Source organism: Rattus rattus, chromosome 2 (genome assembly GCF_011064425.1).
Source record: "Rattus rattus isolate New Zealand chromosome 2, Rrattus_CSIRO_v1, whole genome shotgun sequence".
NCBI lineage: Eukaryota > Metazoa > Chordata > Mammalia > Rodentia > Muridae > Rattus > Rattus rattus.
Window position 1 is genome coordinate 91,192,824 of NC_046155.1, and position 18,593 is coordinate 91,211,416.

General features: G+C 42.9%; 1 protein-coding gene across 1 annotated transcript in view; it reads right to left on the minus strand.

Moving 5' to 3' along the window:
• Swap70 (switching B cell complex subunit SWAP70) overlaps window positions 1–18,593 on the minus strand; it is a 60,709-nt gene that overhangs the window by 22,679 nt on the left and 19,437 nt on the right. The window contains exons 2-3 of the mRNA XM_032892913.1: window positions 16,074–16,214; window positions 3,591–3,764 (exon numbers count right to left, since the gene is read on the minus strand). Coding sequence (XP_032748804.1) covers window positions 3,591–3,764; window positions 16,074–16,214 — 315 coding nt within the window. The remainder of the gene's footprint in view (window positions 1–3,590; window positions 3,765–16,073; window positions 16,215–18,593) is intronic.

Here is an 18,593-nt window from a genome sequence, read left to right on the forward strand (position 1 = left end):
CACTGCCACTGTTAAACAGTATTGGCTGAAGTAGAGAAAAAACCGACTCTTTGGGTACGATACATCATATCTATGATCTCAGCGCTTGGGGTGGAAACAGAATAGCCACAAGTTTGAGGCCAGTCTCAAACCATGTCTCAGAAAACAAAACAAGTAACAACATCAAAAACTGTAAACTTAAAACACAAGTGAACATTATGATAGATGGATTACTAGAAATATAAAAATTACACAGGAGTGGTGGATCAGGAGCACACGTTTGACCTAGCACTCAGGAGGCAGAGAGGCAGGTGGATCTCTGGTGAATTCAAGGCCAGTCTTGTCTACATGGTAGGTTCCAGGCCAGCCAGGAAGAGCGATCCTGTCTCAAACAAACAAGAAACAAACAAACAAGTGGTGTGTGTGTGTGTGTGTGTGTGTGTGTGTGTGTGTGTGTGTGTGTGTGTACAAGATAAATACATCCTATTTAGACTCTATGTAATGACCAGTAAGCTTCTCATATGTACATGAGACTCTCTGAACTTGTAAGACTTTAAAATTCCCAACAGACAAGTAGAACCCACAAAGACATTGCATTTTAAATTTTATTTTTTAAAAATGTATGTTTTTATGTTACGTTTTCTAAAACTCTGCATTTCAAACACAGTTCAAATATATAGTTTTTATGTTGTTAAGTATGTAGAAAGAAAACAACATTGACTAGGTCCACAACCTAGTGTGACCTTGAGGTGCAGTGCTTGGTCAAAGGGCAGGTGACTTGCTGGAGCTCAGTGTGCCAAGGCCATGCTTAAACCTCAAGAGGCTGACTCAGGAACTGAAGCAATTCCACATTAATCTGCTCCAGTAACCCATTCTCTACCCCACAGAAATACTCCTGCTCACTGAAGGGTATAATTCTAACTCCATTTCTACCGCTGTCATGTAAACCAGGTAGGCCTCAACCTCCTGATCCTCCTGCCTCAACCTCCCCTGGTGCTGGAACTGCAGCACACGCTCCTGATTCTGAGAGGCATTCTCCATCTCAGAAGGAGGCACTCAAGGATGCAAAGCACAGAGTGAGCACACAGGAGACTCAACAAAGTCCGCTGCACCAGAGAGAGGTCGCTCTCCTTCCAACAGGACTTCATGTCTGAAGGAGACAGAATGTTCATGCCAGCCTGCGATGATGGAGTCCAGGCTGGGCTCTGGGCTGCAGCAAAGACAGCGCCAGGCCTGTTAAGGCCCACGTGGGTCCTGTTGCTCCTCTGGGTTATCAAGAAGCTGACCAGAGTAAGTGGCTCAGTGATAACAAAGCCCCCAATCAAGAAGGCACTTCCTATGTCTACAATAAAGTAAGCACTCATCCTTGCTGCTTAAGTGTGAATTCTGAAAGAAAGACAAAATGGCTTGCAGGTCCGCCATGGGTATTTTAGTAACAGAAAAAAAAAAAATCTAAAATGTCAAGGATAAGAGAGCCATCCACTTCTAGTTCCAACACACATATAAACTTGGAATTCTGAGTGTGTGCACAATATCTTCAAAGACCATATTGGAAGGCCGGGAATGGTGGCACGCACCTCTAGACCCAGCACTCAGGAAGACAGAGGCAGGCAGGTCTCTCTGAGTTTGAGACCAGCCTGGTCTACATAGTCTGTGCCAAAAGAGCTAGGACTCTGTATAGAGACCCTGAATCCAAAAAGAAAAAAAGGCCATGGGGTTGGGGATTTAGCTCAGTGGTAGAGCGCTTGCCTAGCAAGCGCAAGGCCCTGGGTTCGGTCCCCAGCTCCGAAAAAAAGAAAAAAGAAAAAGAAAAAAAAAAAGAAAAAGAAAAAGGCCATGTTAGAAACCTTTCATGGAGCTGGAGAGATGGGTCAGCAGCTAAGACCACTGCCCACACCCACCAGGTGGCACACAACTTTCCATAATTCCAGTTCAAGGAAATCCAATGCCCTCCTCTGACCTCTAAGGCTGCCAGCACCAGGCACACATATGGTGCACAGACATATATGTAAACAAACACTGATACACAGTAGTAGTAGAGCAGCAGCAGCAGCAGCAGCAGCAGCAGCAGCAGCAGCAGCAGTAGGAATAAAATTCTCTTCCAAGAAAAGACATACCCCTGAGCAGCAGCCATGTCTGTTACAGGCCTCAGGTCACCCATTCTGAATTAAGCTGGGCAGTGCTCTAGGGTGTTGCTTTCCATGTCCCCTTTAACTGTCACGTAACTTAATACCTAGACAGGATCATATTTAACACCAAGACAGTGTTCCCCCACAACCATAGAGAAACTGCCTCTCCCTTGCTACCAACGGCTACCTATTGTTAATCCGGAAGCCCCTTCTTACCACTATCTGATTTTTCTGCAATTTACATTCTCATGTGCCTCCTCTTATCTCACAGCCTACACGGTTCTGCTTCCTTTACCAAGTCGACTTCCTCCTGCTGCTATAGAAACAGCCCCAAGGTTCTCCTTGGCCCTCACAACTCCTACTATGGTCACTTCCTCCCTGTAACCCACTCCTGTGGTTTCTCCATGTCTCTCTCCAGCCCTGGCTTCTCACACACTCTAGCAGTGTATTTCCACAAGGATATTCTACCTATAACACTAAACATGCCACACCCATTCCATGACCCATTTGGTGAGCATGTATCCTGGGTTCCAGCACTACATCAAGTGTTTCAGTACCGTCAACTTCTCTAGCCTCACAGGGTACACTGTAGAAAGCAGCTATCTCCATTCTAAAGGTGGGGAGACACAGATTGGAAGATTACTTTGCACTCTGTGAAGAAGTGGTAAAGCTGGGTTTCAAAATCAGTCTGTTTCAAAGACCATGCTTTATAAAAAGCATTGTGCTACCTCTAGATGCCCAGGATTGAAATGTGCCTGTGCTTCCCATGACCAGGCACTATCAACATGTGCGGACAGGGGACAGAAGATAGAAATTTAATCTGCTGGTTATGACCAGTTAGCTGTGCTCTGCAGAGGACTCCATAACATCACAATCACAATTTCATGAGTGTAACTGCCTCACGCGGGAAACTGTCATCTTGACTCAGAAAGATCCATGTCTGGTCAAACCTGTCCTGCATGTCTGGTTTCCAGGAAACTGCACAGGAACCTTACTCCTAGTCCCCAGTGCCCTCACCTGGGACATTCCAGGGGTAACGCAGGATAGAATCAGCAGGTGCTTTCCTTTTCGTTGAGGTCTAGTGAAAGCCATCCCCCTAGGCTTTAAACTTGAAGTGGAAAAGCAGTAGCTCCTCCTAACACAAGAGAACAGTGTTCTGGGTCCTACGTATTCCCCACAGAGCCAGCTCGTCCACAAGCAGACAATCACGCTGTCCCTTGCACTGCAAACACTCTTCAGATACCATGAGGATGGGGTCACCTGCAATCACTCACTGTCCCTGCAAAGCTCCAAGGGAGATTTTTGATTTCCCCCAAATCCCCAAGTTTGAGCTTTTCTGTTTTCAACCTGTTTTGCCTCTGATCAAAAAACAACAAAAGTAAAAACAAAAACAACAATTATCAACATTGAATCAACACAAATTTTGCAGGCCAGGTCCTCTAGTACTTATACATCTAAAAAGTCCCCAAAGCCACACCTTACCTCTTCTGGCACAATAATTAATGGATACTTGTCCTCCGACAAAAAGTTGAAAATGACCCACACTTTGAATGCATCATCTTCTGTAATGAGGAGTGGACTCTTTGTGAGGTTTTTCTTGACACAGAGGGTCCAACACATTCTATTGAATTCAATCTTGTCAAAGTTGTCTTGGACCTAAAAAGGAAAGAGGAAAACTCACAAGCCAGCCCAAAATAAGGTCACACACACACACACACACACACACACACACACACACACACACACACCATGCACACACAAGCACAAGTACATAATAAAACAAGATAGGCCTTACTTAAGCTTCCTACTAACCAATAGTCATACCCCACGTTTCTGCTCCTGATATTAACACTAGGTGGCTCAGCTAAATAATTCCACTCAGCCTCTGTCCTTGACACTGAACACAGATATCCATCAGAGCTGAGAATGCCAAGCACTGTAGGCCAAATTCCGTTATCTTTTTTACCCCATTTTTATTTATATAGACAAAGATGAAACCTTGATGCAGGAAAACTGTACCCCTGAGACAGCTGTACCACTCATATCCTAAACCTAACACTCTGAGTCGATTACTGTGCTATGAAATAAAAGGCAAAGTTGAAGAACTTGATCTATGTGCTTACATGTTAAGTTTATTAGAGAAAACATAGTAAGTAGACAGTATTATTAGTACGTAATCAATAGTTTCTCGTTCCTCAACAAGAAAAATGTATACCATAATTATTACTTTCCAGAAACAGATACCACTCAATACTAGCCTGTCTCTCTGAGAAACATAACCACAATTATACTATGGTCTGACAAATGTTGTAACTAAGATTCCATGGGAATCCTGAGCAGCTAATCCAACCTGAATGAGGGGCCATTGATATCTGAGCTTAGGTGTGGCTCAGTGGTGGAATGCTTATATCACATGTTCAAGGCCTGGGTTTGTAAGTAGGAAACTACATGCTGGAAGGTGGTCTCAGTTGGACAGAATCCACCTGGTGGTCATTTAAACACAAAGGAAGGTTATTAGGAGAACAATGAATCACAGATCCAACATCATCGAGAAAAAAGAGGCGGTGCACCTGTGCCAGTACCACAGTACAGTAGGAGTCAGAACTTCAGCCTGAGTCAGTCAGAGGATAGACTAGTGGGGACCCCACAGCCAGTACAACATGAAGACAGCACCTCTGTGCCTTTCCTGGGGCCTCTATGCCACTCACACAGGGTCTCCCTTAGCCTGGGGCACGTTCTCATGTTCAAGTGTCATGGAGCAGGGAAAATAAGCACCTATACTTTTCTGTGTCTCCATGTGAGACAGGTCTTGCTCCCCACCAAGAGCCTGGGAAATGTCTCACATTAGAGTTCAATGCCAGCCAGACCAACCCTGGCAAATGTGCATGACAAGGAGAGTCGAGGCTATAAGGAGAAGAGCTGATCAGAAAGAGGTTGGTCACTCCTGGTAAGGAGTCAGGACTTTATCTGTACTGACAGCTGAAGGCTCAGTGGTCTTCATTTTTTAAGCCATATTCTGGGACAATAAGGAAGGCAGTGTGGAGGAGCTGGAGAGCAGGAACAAGAGCAAGGCATGTTTCATTTATCTTTGGAGAAGCACTCTGTGTTGTGTATAATGTGAAGCCTTTGCTGGCCTCACAGACGCGTCTCTTGATCTTTAACCAGTCTGTGGTTGGCAAGCCAGCCTCCGAGAAGTCGAGAGATGCTCTCTGTACTCTGTCTTTACCCCATCACTTCCCATGCTTCTCCATGTGTGGCAGATCAAGTGTCCCTGCTTGACTTGTTTATTTATTTAGCCCCAACACCATTTATTGAAGACTTATTTATATGTGAAGGTCAGGAGCTATCTTTCAGGGGTCAGTTCCTTCCACCACGTGGATCTTGGAAACCAAACTCAGGTTGCCAGATTACCAAGTGCGTCAGCGACACCCCACCAGGGATGAACCCCTGAGCCTTGTGAATGTTAGGCAGGCATTTGAACTTAGTACATCACCCCTAGCCCTCACTTAGACTAACTTCCTATTAATTTTATAATTTGAACAACACCCCTGTTTTATAGATCAGGAAATAGGTTCAGAAAACAGTGAGGTGCTTTACTCAAGTTTACATGATTGGTTCACATGAAAACTAAAGCTTAAAGGCCAACTCTTTCCACTCTGTCAGAGATAAAAAAGCCCTGTGCGACACACGTTATCTGTGCAGAACTGCTTATAACAGCCATGGACAGGACACCAGCTCAAAGCACTAAGTAAAAGGCAGGCCATGTGGAAAGGGCATGTGCATAAAAGCACGAATTCCTGCTCTGAGGAACAAGAACTGATTCCCTGATTGTATGGTAACTCGAAAGGAGTGGCTTGATATGTAACTGGAAAGTGAACTGAGGCCACATCACAAAGGGCTTAAGAAATGGTACCCAGTCCAGTTTAGTACTTTGTAGAAAAGAGAGCATTTGAAGTGGACCTTAAAGGACTCTGGAGACCAGCTAGATGGCTCAGTGGGTAAAGGCACTTACTGCTAAGCCTGATGATGTGAGTTTGGTACCTGGATGCCACACAGTGGGAACAGAGAACTGACCATTGAGTGGTTCTCCTTTCTCCTTTTGTAACACAGTGATGTGCACACACACTAAATACATGTTCTGTTTGTTTTTTAAAATCAGGGGCATTGACGAAGACAAGGAAAAGCATCCAAGAGCAGGAGAGGAAATGGCTGAAGCAAAGGCACGGGGCAGCAGCACTCACACAGGGTGACCTGGGCTGACCAGCAGGAAGATGACAGATCAAACACCAGCGGTAAAGTCAAACTTATGCTACGCCAAGCACAAGAGGAAACAACGGTTTTTAAAGGTAGGATGCGGCTCTGCTTGAAAAGAGCACACTAAACACACTGACATGTTGTGTAGAGGTTTTCAGGAGGTAGAAGGAAGGTGCACAAAACAAGGGAGAAGGAGGGAGGTATTCATCTGTGGACATCTTTACGTTGATATTCTAGAAATAAAGAGATATCCAAAAACAAAGAAGGGAAAAGCAAGCCACAAGAGGTCAACTTGTGAGACAGAAGACAATGGCACAGTGATGTCCACAGACAGAGGATAGAAAGCAAAAATAACTGGAACCAGAAAAAGAACTCCAAGGTGGGCACAACACACCTGTAATCCCAGCACTTGGGAGGTAGAGGCAGGAGGATCAGCAGGTCAACATCATCCCCCTCTACTTGGTGAATTCAAGGCCATCCTAGGTTAAGAACAAAGAACTTCAGAGTGAAACCTTATCTGGAAAAATAATAATAATAACATCACATCCAACGGTGAGAAGCAGAAAGCCCTTCCTCTAAGAGGAGGAATAAGGCAAGGACATCCACCTTGTTACTTCTTGACATAATACTAGAAGTACTAGCCAAAGCAATGAGGCAAGGAAAATAAGTAAAAAGCACACAGATTGGAAAGGAGCAAGCCACGTAAGTCCCTAGTGTGGATGACTGAATCTCATGTACTGTGTATCTCTTCTTACTTCAAGAACGTAAAAGACTTACAGTGAAAACTGTAACATAAAATACTGCTGAAAAAAAAGATATGAACAGGTAGCAACGCATCTCATTATGTTCATGGATTAGAAGACCTAAGATGTTCGTAACACCTAGAGTAATCTACAGAATTTATGAAATTCCTACCAAAATGCATTTTTGCAGAACCAGACACAGAAAAAAAATTCTAACATTCATATGGAATCTCAAGGGATTCTATATAGCCAAAAACAATGTTACAAAAGAGAGAGAGAGAGGGAGGGAGGGAAGAAGAGAGAGAGAGAGAGAGAGAGAGAGAGAGAGAGAGAGAGAGAGAGAGAGAGAGAGAGAGAGAGAGAACAAAGCTGGAGGCCTCACATTTCCTAAAGTACAAACAAAGCTAAAATAACCACAGCGTTACATTATGAGGATGACAGACCTGGAAACACACAGAACAGAATGAGTCTTCAGGCTTATAATCATGTGATCTTCAATAAAGGGCCAAGAATACACAGTGAAAAGACAGTCTCCTCAATTAGTACTGTTCCAGAGACTAGATAGTAACACACAGTAGAATGCTCTTTACACAAAAATCAACTCAGAAATGTTTGAAGCTAGCTCAGTGGCCGAGTGCTTACCTAACACGCACAAGTCCCTGAGTTCGATCCTTAACAACACATAACTGGGCAAGGTGGTGGCAGCTGCCATCCAGCACTGGGTAGATCAAAAGCTCAAGAACATCTGTAGCTACACAATAGGTGTGAGGCCAGCCTGGACTACATGAGATCCTGCCTAAAAAAACAAACAATTATATCAAAGTGAATTAAAGATCTAAACTATACTTCTATACTTATACAACTTCTCAAAGAAAACATGGAACACTCCAAGATACTCTAACAACAAGGGTATCTTGTTTTTAGTAAGCATGCATTTATAAGGGGTTAATTATTAGAAAACAAGATTCCTACAACTCAATGACAAAACTACCCAACTTAACAATGGCCAAAGGAAAAGATCTAAATGAGCAAAGGCTCGACTAGACAAGCCTAGATAGATAGATAGATAGATAGATAGATAGATAGATAGATAGATAGATAGATAGATAGATATAATATCCAGAGAATGTCTACAAGTGACCAATAAGTCTAGGAAAAGATGTTCAAAGTCACTTATCACAGGGAAATGCAAATCAAACTCAATGAGCTAAGAGCTCATACCTATCTTTTGGCCATCATCAAAAGAAAATCAGTGAGGTGAGGGTGTAGAGAAACTGAGCAACGGAACACAAACGGCCCAGTTTCTGTACATCCCCCTTTGTGTGCTGTTGCTAAAACTGAAAAATGGCACAACTACTGAGAAAAGCGGTACAGACGTTCCTTAAAAATTAAAAATGAAACTACCACATTATCCAGCAATCTCATTACTGGGTAAATATCCAGAAGAACTGAAAACGGGACCTTGAAGAGATACTGTATCCCCAAATCCACTGCAGCACTGTTAAACGACAGCCAAGAAGAAACATTCAGAAAAGGCAAAGCCATGAAGCAGAAAGTAGGTTACTCGTTTCCTGGAGTCTGGGAAAAGGGAGAACTGAGAGTGATATAAAGGAATACAGGATTTCTCTGAGGGATGATGGGATAGTGAATGTCCTGACAACTACTACTATTTATAACTATTCAACTACTAAGTTGTGCACTTTAAGATAGTAATTGTGAGCTAAGCATGGTGGTACACACCTGTAATCTTAGCACTCACAGGGCTAAAGCAAGCAGAGTGCTGCAAGTTAAAGGCCAACATGGACTGCGTAACAAATATATAGAGGCCAACCAGAGCTGCGTGGCAAGATACTATCCCCAAAACACAAAAACAAAAACAAAAACAAAACTGGGTATCATCAAACATGTCTTTTATCAGAACACTTGTGAAGCAGAGGCAGGCAGATTTCTGTGAGTTCAAGGACAGCCTGGTCTATGTAATAACGTCTGGGCTAGCCAGAGAAATCTTGTTTTTAAAAAAAAAAAACCAACCAAGGTAGGGAGTAGGCACTGGGGAGGTGGTTCAGTGGGTAGAGTGTCTGTCACACAAGCATGAGGACCAGAGTTCAAATCCCCTGAAACTAACATAAAGTTGGGCGTGGTCACGTGTCTGTAATCACAGCACCCCGATATACAGAGAGAAGGGAGGCAAAGACACTCACGAGGTAGTTAGACTAGCATTAACAGTGGATAAAGAACAAAGAGATCCTTACTCGTGTGCGCGCCAAAGAGGATCAGTTTGGGCTATGATGATGTCCAGCATGTCAGAAGGCAAACAAAAGAACAAGTTTTATATGATGTGAACTGTACCATAATGAGAAAAAAATAATTGTTTTATGAGCCATAAAACCAGAGCAAAGGTGTGGAGCTAAGAAAATGCAGGACAAGGGAAGGCTCCTGCTGTAGTCTCATGCATTTCTACCCTCAGATTCCTCCCTAAACACAAGCTCTTCATTGTCCTAGCCCAGTGGCTCTCACCCTTCCTAATGCTGTGACCCTTCAATGCAGCTCCTCATGTTGTGCTGACCCCAACCATATAATTGTTTTGTTGCTACTTCATAACTGTAATCTTGCTGTTATAAATTGTAATGTGCAGGATATCTGATATGTGACCCCAAATGGGTCCCAACCCACAGGATGAGCACTGCTGCTCTAGTTCATACCAAAAACAAAACACAAAGCACAAATCCTTTCCAATATAAGGCCATATTGTATTCACATCTGAATCCCCAGTGTCTAGTATGCAAGGTTTATTTGCTTAACTATTTGTAAAGGAGCCAAGTATGGTGATTTATGCCTGTAATACCAGCACTTGGAGGACTGATACAGGAGGACCACCATGAATTCAAGATCAACCTAGTTCAGGCCTGCCTGGGGGCTACAGGACTACAGAGCTCTTTTTTTTTTTTTTTTTTTTTTTTTTTTTTTTTTTTTTTTAAGTGGTAAGCATTTACCAGGTATCAGTCACTGTACTCAAACTCGACAGCAGTGAGCTGACCGTCGGGCACAGAATGCCCATTCCAGAGGCTGAACCAGATCCTTAACACCACTGTTGTAACAGAGCAGCGCAGAATGCTGTGAGAATTCCAGTTCACTCTGAAAGGGTGGGGCACTACCTAGGGAAGTGACTAGAGGATGAACAAGACTGGCTGTATTCTAAAGTGAAGCCTGACAGAGGGGAAGCAGGAAGAACCTCGGCATAAGAGGAACAGAGAAAAGGCCAAAGTAGTCAGTCACGCTGAAGCACAGCTTAAATGTCTACCAACTGATGAAGGTGTGAACAAAACATAGTATGTCAGTGAGAGAATGGGGAGAGGGGAAATGAAGGGAGGGCTTTTTTTTTTTTTTTAAAGAATGCTTACTGCTCTTGCTTCTTGCTAGGAACCCAAACTTAGTTCTCAGTACTCATGTCAGGTGGTTCATTATTGATAACACCAAAGCCAGGGTTAATTCCATGTCCTCTGCTGGACTACAAGGGCAGTGCAAGCACTTGCATGTATAAATACATACAGGCACATGTGTGAATGCGCACACGCGCGCGCACACACACACACACACACACACAAATAAAACTAAAAATAAATCTTTTTTATTTTTAATAATATTCTGCCATAAGAACTGAAACAAGAGAAACAGGCAAGGTGACAGATGTCAGATACAAAAGCTGAACGTGGGATGATTCCATTCAAAATGAATGGCAAAAACAGGCAATGTATAGACCAGTGCTTGCCTAGAACTGTGGGGGAAGATACTATGAATGATAGTCAGATTAGATGTTTTTTTGGAAGGGAATAACCAAACTGTTCTAAAATTGGTTATGGTACGGTTATACAAAATCAGCCATACTAAAAACCAACAAACTATAATATAAGATTAAGCAGCTAAATTGCATGGGATGTGAATTTTCTGCCAACGGCACTGCTATTTCTTTTTTTTTTTTTTTTTTTTTTTTTCTTTTTTTTTTTTTTTCGGAGCTGGGGACCGAACCCAGGGCCTTTTGCTTGCTTGGCAAGCGCTCTACCACTGAGCTAAATCCCCAACCCTGGCACTGCTATTTCTAAACATATCGTTTCTTTAAACCACATTGCTCTTGCATTTACTGACCACGTATTTAGGAGCATAAAGTCATGAAATGCCTTATTCACTCAAAAGTGCACAGCCTAGAAGGGATGGATAGTGGTGAGTGCCTACAATTCCCAACCCTAGGGAGGTGCATATAGGACAATCAGGAGGTTCAGGGTCACCCTAGATGACTGAGTAAGTCTGAGGTCAGACTGGGCTACATAACCTATTTCAAACCACCTCCCCCTCCAGAAAGAAAGGATTTATAAATATGATGAAAGGCAATCTGGCCATTGTAGTAAATTAAAACTACTTAATCTTTAGGCTGGAGAAATGGCTTAGCAGTTAAAGCGCACTGGCTGCTCTCCCAGAGGGCCTGAGTTGGATTTCCACTTGTGGTTCAAAATCACCTATAACCCCAATTCCAGGAGATTTGACCCTCTTCTGGCCTCCGCAGGCACTAGGGACACACATTGTGTGTAGACATACATACAGGAAAAATACCCATACATATAAATAAAAAAATGTTTAAAGTTTTTTTTTAATTTACTTACTTTAGAACAACATAGGTAGATGCAGTGAGAAAAAACATGGACCAGCCTGGGCTAATGCTTAAGGACAATACCACCCATGGTCAATGACAGTTGAGTGAGCGACAGAGCCAATGTGCAGTCATTCATTAATAGAAGAAACAAGGAGCAGACTTTTATGGGGATCAAGATGACTCTCTGGTTAAGAGCACCTGCTGCTCCTCACGAAGATCCCAGTTCCGTCCTCACCTGTAACTCCAGGTTTGGGGGATCTGTCTCTGGCTCCCTTTGGCACTGCATGAATGTGGTGCACAAGTATGCATGCAGGCAAAACACCCGTGCACATAAAATATATATTTTAAAATTTTTCAGAAACTCTGTCAAAAAAAGCTTTGAAAAAGAACAGTTTTTATGCAAGAACTGTAACTATTACATGAGCACCAAACATGGTAAGAAAGTATAGAAAAGGAAAACTGCGAAAAGTGCGGCCCAGAGGAAACAACGCTGAGATGAGACACTGTGGTCTCTCTGCTTCCTAAGTGCAAATGACAACAAAGCAAAGCGGACTCTGCTGGAAAGCATGGGCATCACCAACGAGAACTCGGCATGTGGCCAGCCACTGGACTACTGGTTTTAGTCAGATAGCCCAGATGAACCTTTAACACTCAAGGAGGAGGAGGAGAGCTGCCAACAGGGAGGCCGGCAAGCCTAATGAGCATGGATCCATGGGAGAACCCATGTATCAAAACATGCTGAGGCAGAACGCTGTAGCTAATGAGACATGGTTTTTGTAAAAGGAATATCCCAGTCAGACGGTGGTGGCACACCTTTAATCCCAGCACTCAGGAGACAGAGACAGGTGATCTCTGTGAATTCTAGGCCAGCCTGGTCTACAGAGCAAGTTCCAGGACAGCCAGGGCTACACAAAGAAACCTTGTCTCAGAAAAAAAAAAAAATAACTGACCAATGTCTTCAATTATTCACCATCAAGTAATCCAAGTATAATGCTTTCAAAAAGAGAAGGAGGGTGAGGAGGAGAAAGGAAGGAAAAAGAAGGCCTATAAAACTAACCCCCCCCCAAAAAAACCTACAAAATTAATACTCAGGAAAAGTATTTGGTAAATAATAACAGACTGGCTAACCATCTGAAGTTTCAGAAAAACTGAAAGTAAATTCTGTCCGTGTGACTAACATCAGAAATGTCTATCTGGCAGTAAATGCAGTTGCCAAAAACTAAAGTTATTTTTCCAAAAGCAGGTTTTAATGTAATGCACTCCAGGGCCCAGACTATTCAGAGTAAAACTCCCAGGCAGTAACAGAAGATGCAGAGAAAGCGACCAGTGGACACAAAAAACACTAAAGAGACACAGAAGAGATCTAAAAGCATCTGAGACAACTGGATAAGAGCCAAGATAGTCTGAGATTATTAGAAAGTTTTCAAAGTAACTCCACCCCTGCCTTCAACCATCATGCCCCCTATGTAGAAAATAATAATAGTAGCAGTAATAATAATTCTGAAAAAGAGTAAAATTTAGTCTTTAAGAGTACAGTTAAAAGAACACTGCTGAGAGAAGTTAAATGGTTTAAGTTCAAATTCTGCTTACAGGCCAGCAAACGCTCAGTGAGGAAAGGTGTTTGCCGCCATGCCTGAAAACTGAGTTCAATCACCAGAGCCCACACAGTGGAAGAAGCTGACTTCTACAAGTTGACCTCCAACTTCCACAAGGGCACCCTCTTCAACTTCATACAGACAATAAACACATAAAATGTAATTTTAAAAGTTGTTTTAGGACTGGAGAGATGGCTCAGTGGTTAAGAGCACTGGCTGTTCTTCTAAAGGTCCTGAGTTCAATTCCCAGCAACCACACGGTGGCTCACAACCATCTGTAATGGAATCTGATGCCCTCTTCTGGTGTGTCTGAAGACAGCTACTTATATACATAAAATAAATAAATAATTTTTTTAAAAAAGTATTAAGTATTGTTTTAATCTATTTGCTGCTTATTGGCTAAGCTACTTCTGCTCACAGAGTTACCACTGGGATCCAGCAAAGTTACAGGAATGTACGTCTAGCAAGTGTATGGTCAATAGTTCATATTCTCACCGCATAAGGAACAGCAATCTTCCTCCTGTCATTCCTCACACTATTTGGCTTTATTTCTCCCCAAAGCAAATTTCAAAACAAGATGGTAATCTTTAAATTTTTCTCTTTTTTTTTGAATATTTATTTATTCTGCAGGCCAGAAGAGGGCATTGGATCTCAAGACGGGTGGTTGTGAGCCACCATGTGGTTGCTGGGAATTGAACTCAGGACCTCTGGAAGAGCAGACAGTGCTCTTAACCTCTGAGCCATCTTTCCAGCCCGACAAGATGGTAATCTTTGCTGATTTGACCCCACTGCATGGAAATTCTGACGCTTTCCTAGGATGATAAGATGGCCGGTCAGCTTCCGCTCCAGGTGGCCAGGCATCGAGAACAGGGTACACTATTCCATCACATCCTCACTGGCTGCATGACAAAGCTTTACTCCAAATGTTGGGGTTTCCCAATTCTGCTATCTGTTGGGGAATGTTTTCTCCCCAGTTATAGAACTTTAAAGTATCAGACATTGAGAGTGTTTCAAAACTTAACATGCAAATCTAAAAACATACTACACCAAGAGGAACAAACTACAGTAGCACAGAATTTCAGAGTACGAGGCCAGTGGACCATGCCCCTGCTGCTGACTCAGCCCATGCTAATCCTGGTGCTGGAAAACAAAGCAATTTCCAGACTTCTGAGAATTCTGTGGTATGTTTCATAACGTCTTAATAACACAAATAATTCTCCTTACTGCCTATAATTTGTTTATTTTGATTTTAAAAATAGGGTCTCATGTAGTCCAGGCTGGCTTGGAAATTACTCTGTAGCAGAGGGTGACTTTGAATCTCTAATCCCCCTATATCTATCTCCCAAATGATAGAATTATAGTCATTTTCAGCCACCCCAAGTACTATCCATAATGTTTATGATTATGTCTGGACATGGTTGTACATATCTTTAATACCAGCACTCTAAGAGGCAGAGACAGGTGGATCACTGCATATAGTAACAGGAAAAGTCTGCAGCCAGCCTGGTCTACCTATATAGCAAGTTCTAGGAAAGCTAGGACTATACAGAGGAACTTGTCTCAAGAAAACAAAAACACTTAAGGTACAGAGGGTTGGTTCAAACATACCTTAGGGCATGCAACCCTTTAATACAGTTAGTTCCACACACCATGGTGACCACACACACACACACACACACACACACACACACACACACACACACACACACACCATGAAATTCTTTTGTAGCAACTTTATAACTATAATTTCACTACTCTTATGAATCATGATGTGAATATCTGACATGCAGGACACCTGTTACTGGACCTCAGAGAGATCCCAACCCACCCCAAGGGTTGAAAACCACTGTGGCCCTAGAGTGTGTCTGTGACGCCACTCCCAGGGAGGACTAACTTAGGAGGGATGACCCATCCTGATGTGTGTGATGCCATTCTGCCGGCTTTAGAATTAGGCATAGGGAAAAGGGAAAAGAGAGAAAGTGAGCTGAGCTCCAGCAATCATCCTTCCCTCTAATCTGCTTCCCGGTCTGCCTGATGTGAGCGAGCAGCTTCGGACCTCTGCTGCCACAGCCACTAACCCCTCCTACTGCTAAGCCTTCCCCATCAGGTCTTGATTAAAGCAGGAGCCAAAGTATCTCCCTCCTTAAGTTGCTTCTTGTCGGGTTCTTCAACATAGCAACAGGAAAAGGAACTAGTGCTCACCTTAGGATAAGTGTGCGATGCAGTTTGCTGTGTGGGATCTACCCAGTAACAATAATCATCCTTCCTACCCCTGCTTAACTCCATCACACTCATTCTCTCACACCCCCTGCCACACTGGAGAACCCTACTTTCCAGGATAAGTAAAGCATCCTGACAGAAGATGGACACAGAGCAACACAAACACATTTTTAATTTGAAAGAAGGAACCAACCTGGGGGTATCCGACGGAAAGAGGAGGAGCAGAAGCCTCAGCCTCCTGAGGCCTCAGCACCCAGCTTCTTTTTTGTTTGTCTTTGTTTTTAGAGACAGGGTTTCTCTGTGTAGCCCTGGCTGTTCTAAAATCCAGAAACAACACCTACCTCTGCCTCCCAGAGTCCCGGCACTAAAGGCGTGCGCCATCATATCTGGCTTCATACCTAGCTTCTTAATGTGCTCACCAATAAGGGCTGCCTTGGCCCACTTGATGCACAAAAGCAAAAAAGGAAAAGAAAAGGCTGTAGGTGAGAAGGGTTAGTTAGCATCATACCTTTTCCAAAATGAACTTGTTTAAATATGGCATGTAGCCCTGATTGGAGACAGGCCCCTCATCGTCATCCCGGAAGTGCTCCTCAAGGGCAACAGGGTCGTGTGGAACCTTCAGCACCGTGCACAGGTTATGGGAAAGGACCTAAGAGAAGGGGAAAAAAAAACAAAACAATGTAAAGACACCCACTTACCACCATGTAACACTTAACCATGTGAACACAACATACTCTTAAGTAAAAGAAGATGAGAAAAATCACGCACAGGGCATGGCTGAAGTTTCTTCATTCTTTTTTTCCAAGATCTGTTTCACTTCAATCAAGTTTATATACTACCTGCTCACAATGAGCTGGGCTCCATGACGGCCTGAGAACAAATACTCCTTGTCGATTTTTATTAACTAGTCCACATTAAGGAGGGAAGGGGAGCAAGCACAATAGAATGCATTCAAAATTAAATTCTCATGGCAGCTTGGCCATGAGACTTTGTCTAGGGAAACTAGCAAACGTTGTAATATATTTTGGAGACGGTATTTGACCTAGACAAGACCCAGCTGCTCTGGGCTCAATATTTCCCATTTATTAGAAAGAATCATATTAATATATAAATATATCAAGTATTAATTTTTAATCTTCAAGTATACTAATATATCTAAATTCTCATGACTTTAGGCTAAGTTTGGCATCAGCAAAAAGACACAAGACAGGGTTGGGGATTTAGCTCAGTGGTAGAGCGCTTGCCTAGCAAACACAAGGCCCTGGGTTCAGTCCCCAGCTCCGAAAAAAAAAAAAAAAAAGACACAAGACAGTCATAGCAATCTGCAATCCCAGCACTTAGCCCTTGGGAAGCTCGAGCAGAAGACTGAGCTTGTAGTCAGGCTGGGCAACAAGTTTCAGGCCAGACTGGCATATCCCTAGTCTCAAAACCAAAAGGGATAAATATTCACAGATACACAAGAAAGGGTAGGCCAGAGCTAGAGATGCACCTCAGGGGTAGACTTCTTGCCTAGTGTGCGGAGGCCCTGGGTTGCATCCTCAGCAAAGGAGGGTGAGCGGAGTGGGAGGGAAGAGAAATGTTATGCCAGAGCACACACGAAGGACTACAGCTATGGTACAGTAACCCAAGTGCACACTTTAGCACTCGTGAGAGAATCAGGAAACTCAGGTGCCTCAAGTTTTAAATTAAATTAAAACCGAGAAACTTCCATTTCACTCGAACACTCTGAACAGGTCACATTACAAAGGCAAGGCCACATTCTTTGCCACATTCACTGGTCATGGTTGTGCACTTTAGTCCTCTAGTCCCAGAGGCAGGTGGATCTGAGTTCAGGGTCAGCCAGGGCTATACAAAGAAACCCCGATGGGGAGGGAGGGAGCCACATTCATCTACCATAAGCACCTTCAATTTCATTAAGGAAGTCAACTTCTGCATACACCTATTTCAGTTAGGATTTTTTTAAGATTAAAACTTTGAATCTATAAAAAGAACATTTGCATATCTCCTCTCTATACTGGTTTTGTTTCTCAAAGCTTCATCTGTGTGGAGATCCTTTGTGCACGCTCTATCAATTTTAAGGAAGTCAATTTACTAGTGGTCGTAAGTGCAGCAATGCTGACATTTACCAGCCCTACAAAGCAGGCTGAGTGGCTGTGTTCCTCAGATCCTGTACTTGCCAGTGGAGCCTCCGAGAGGAACATGGTAGGGAGTGTCATGAAGCCTTGCACACTATAGTCAACAAAATCCTAAATTATTATTTCTTCTGTCTACCAAGTATACCCTACTTTACCACAAAGAGGTTTTATTCTTTTAAAGATTTATTTGTTTGTTTATTTGTGAGATTTATTGCTGTCTTCAGACACACCAGAAGAGGGAATTAGATCTCATTAAAGATGGTTGTGAGCCACCATGTGCTTGCTGGGATTTGAACTTAGGACCTCTGGAAGAGCAGTCAGTGCTCTTAACCACTGAGTCATCTCTCCAGCCCCCAAAAGAGGTTTTATAAGGATTGATTTCAAGACTGTAAAGTGCTTTAAAATAACAGAGAAAAGTTCCCACACCAGACTCAAAGACCATCTGGACATAAAAATCATTCGGGACTTTACCAAGTAAAAATCCCCAGCCACTGGTTAAATTATGGTATGTCTATAAAACGTCAAAATCATGATGAAGCTCACTGTGTACTGATAGGGAAATAGCTCCAAGATAAAGCACATTTTGTAAAGGGTATATAATATTCAAGTGTCACAAGATAAGTGAAAAAGGAAGAAAAGTAAGAAATTCCTAAGGAATACACAGGAAAATAGTAACAGTGAGAGAAAGGATTTGGTTGATAGGAGGCCAGGCACAGAAGACAGGGCTCATAGCAACTCCTTTAAAAGAAAAAAAAAAGTTATTTGCTTTTGTTGTCTGGTTTATTGCTTTCTGTTCTTGGATTTGAACCCAGGGCGTTATACATGGCTAGGCAAGAACTCTACATCTGAACTACTCTGTACCTCTCCTTTTGCTTAAGTGCAGAGACAGACAG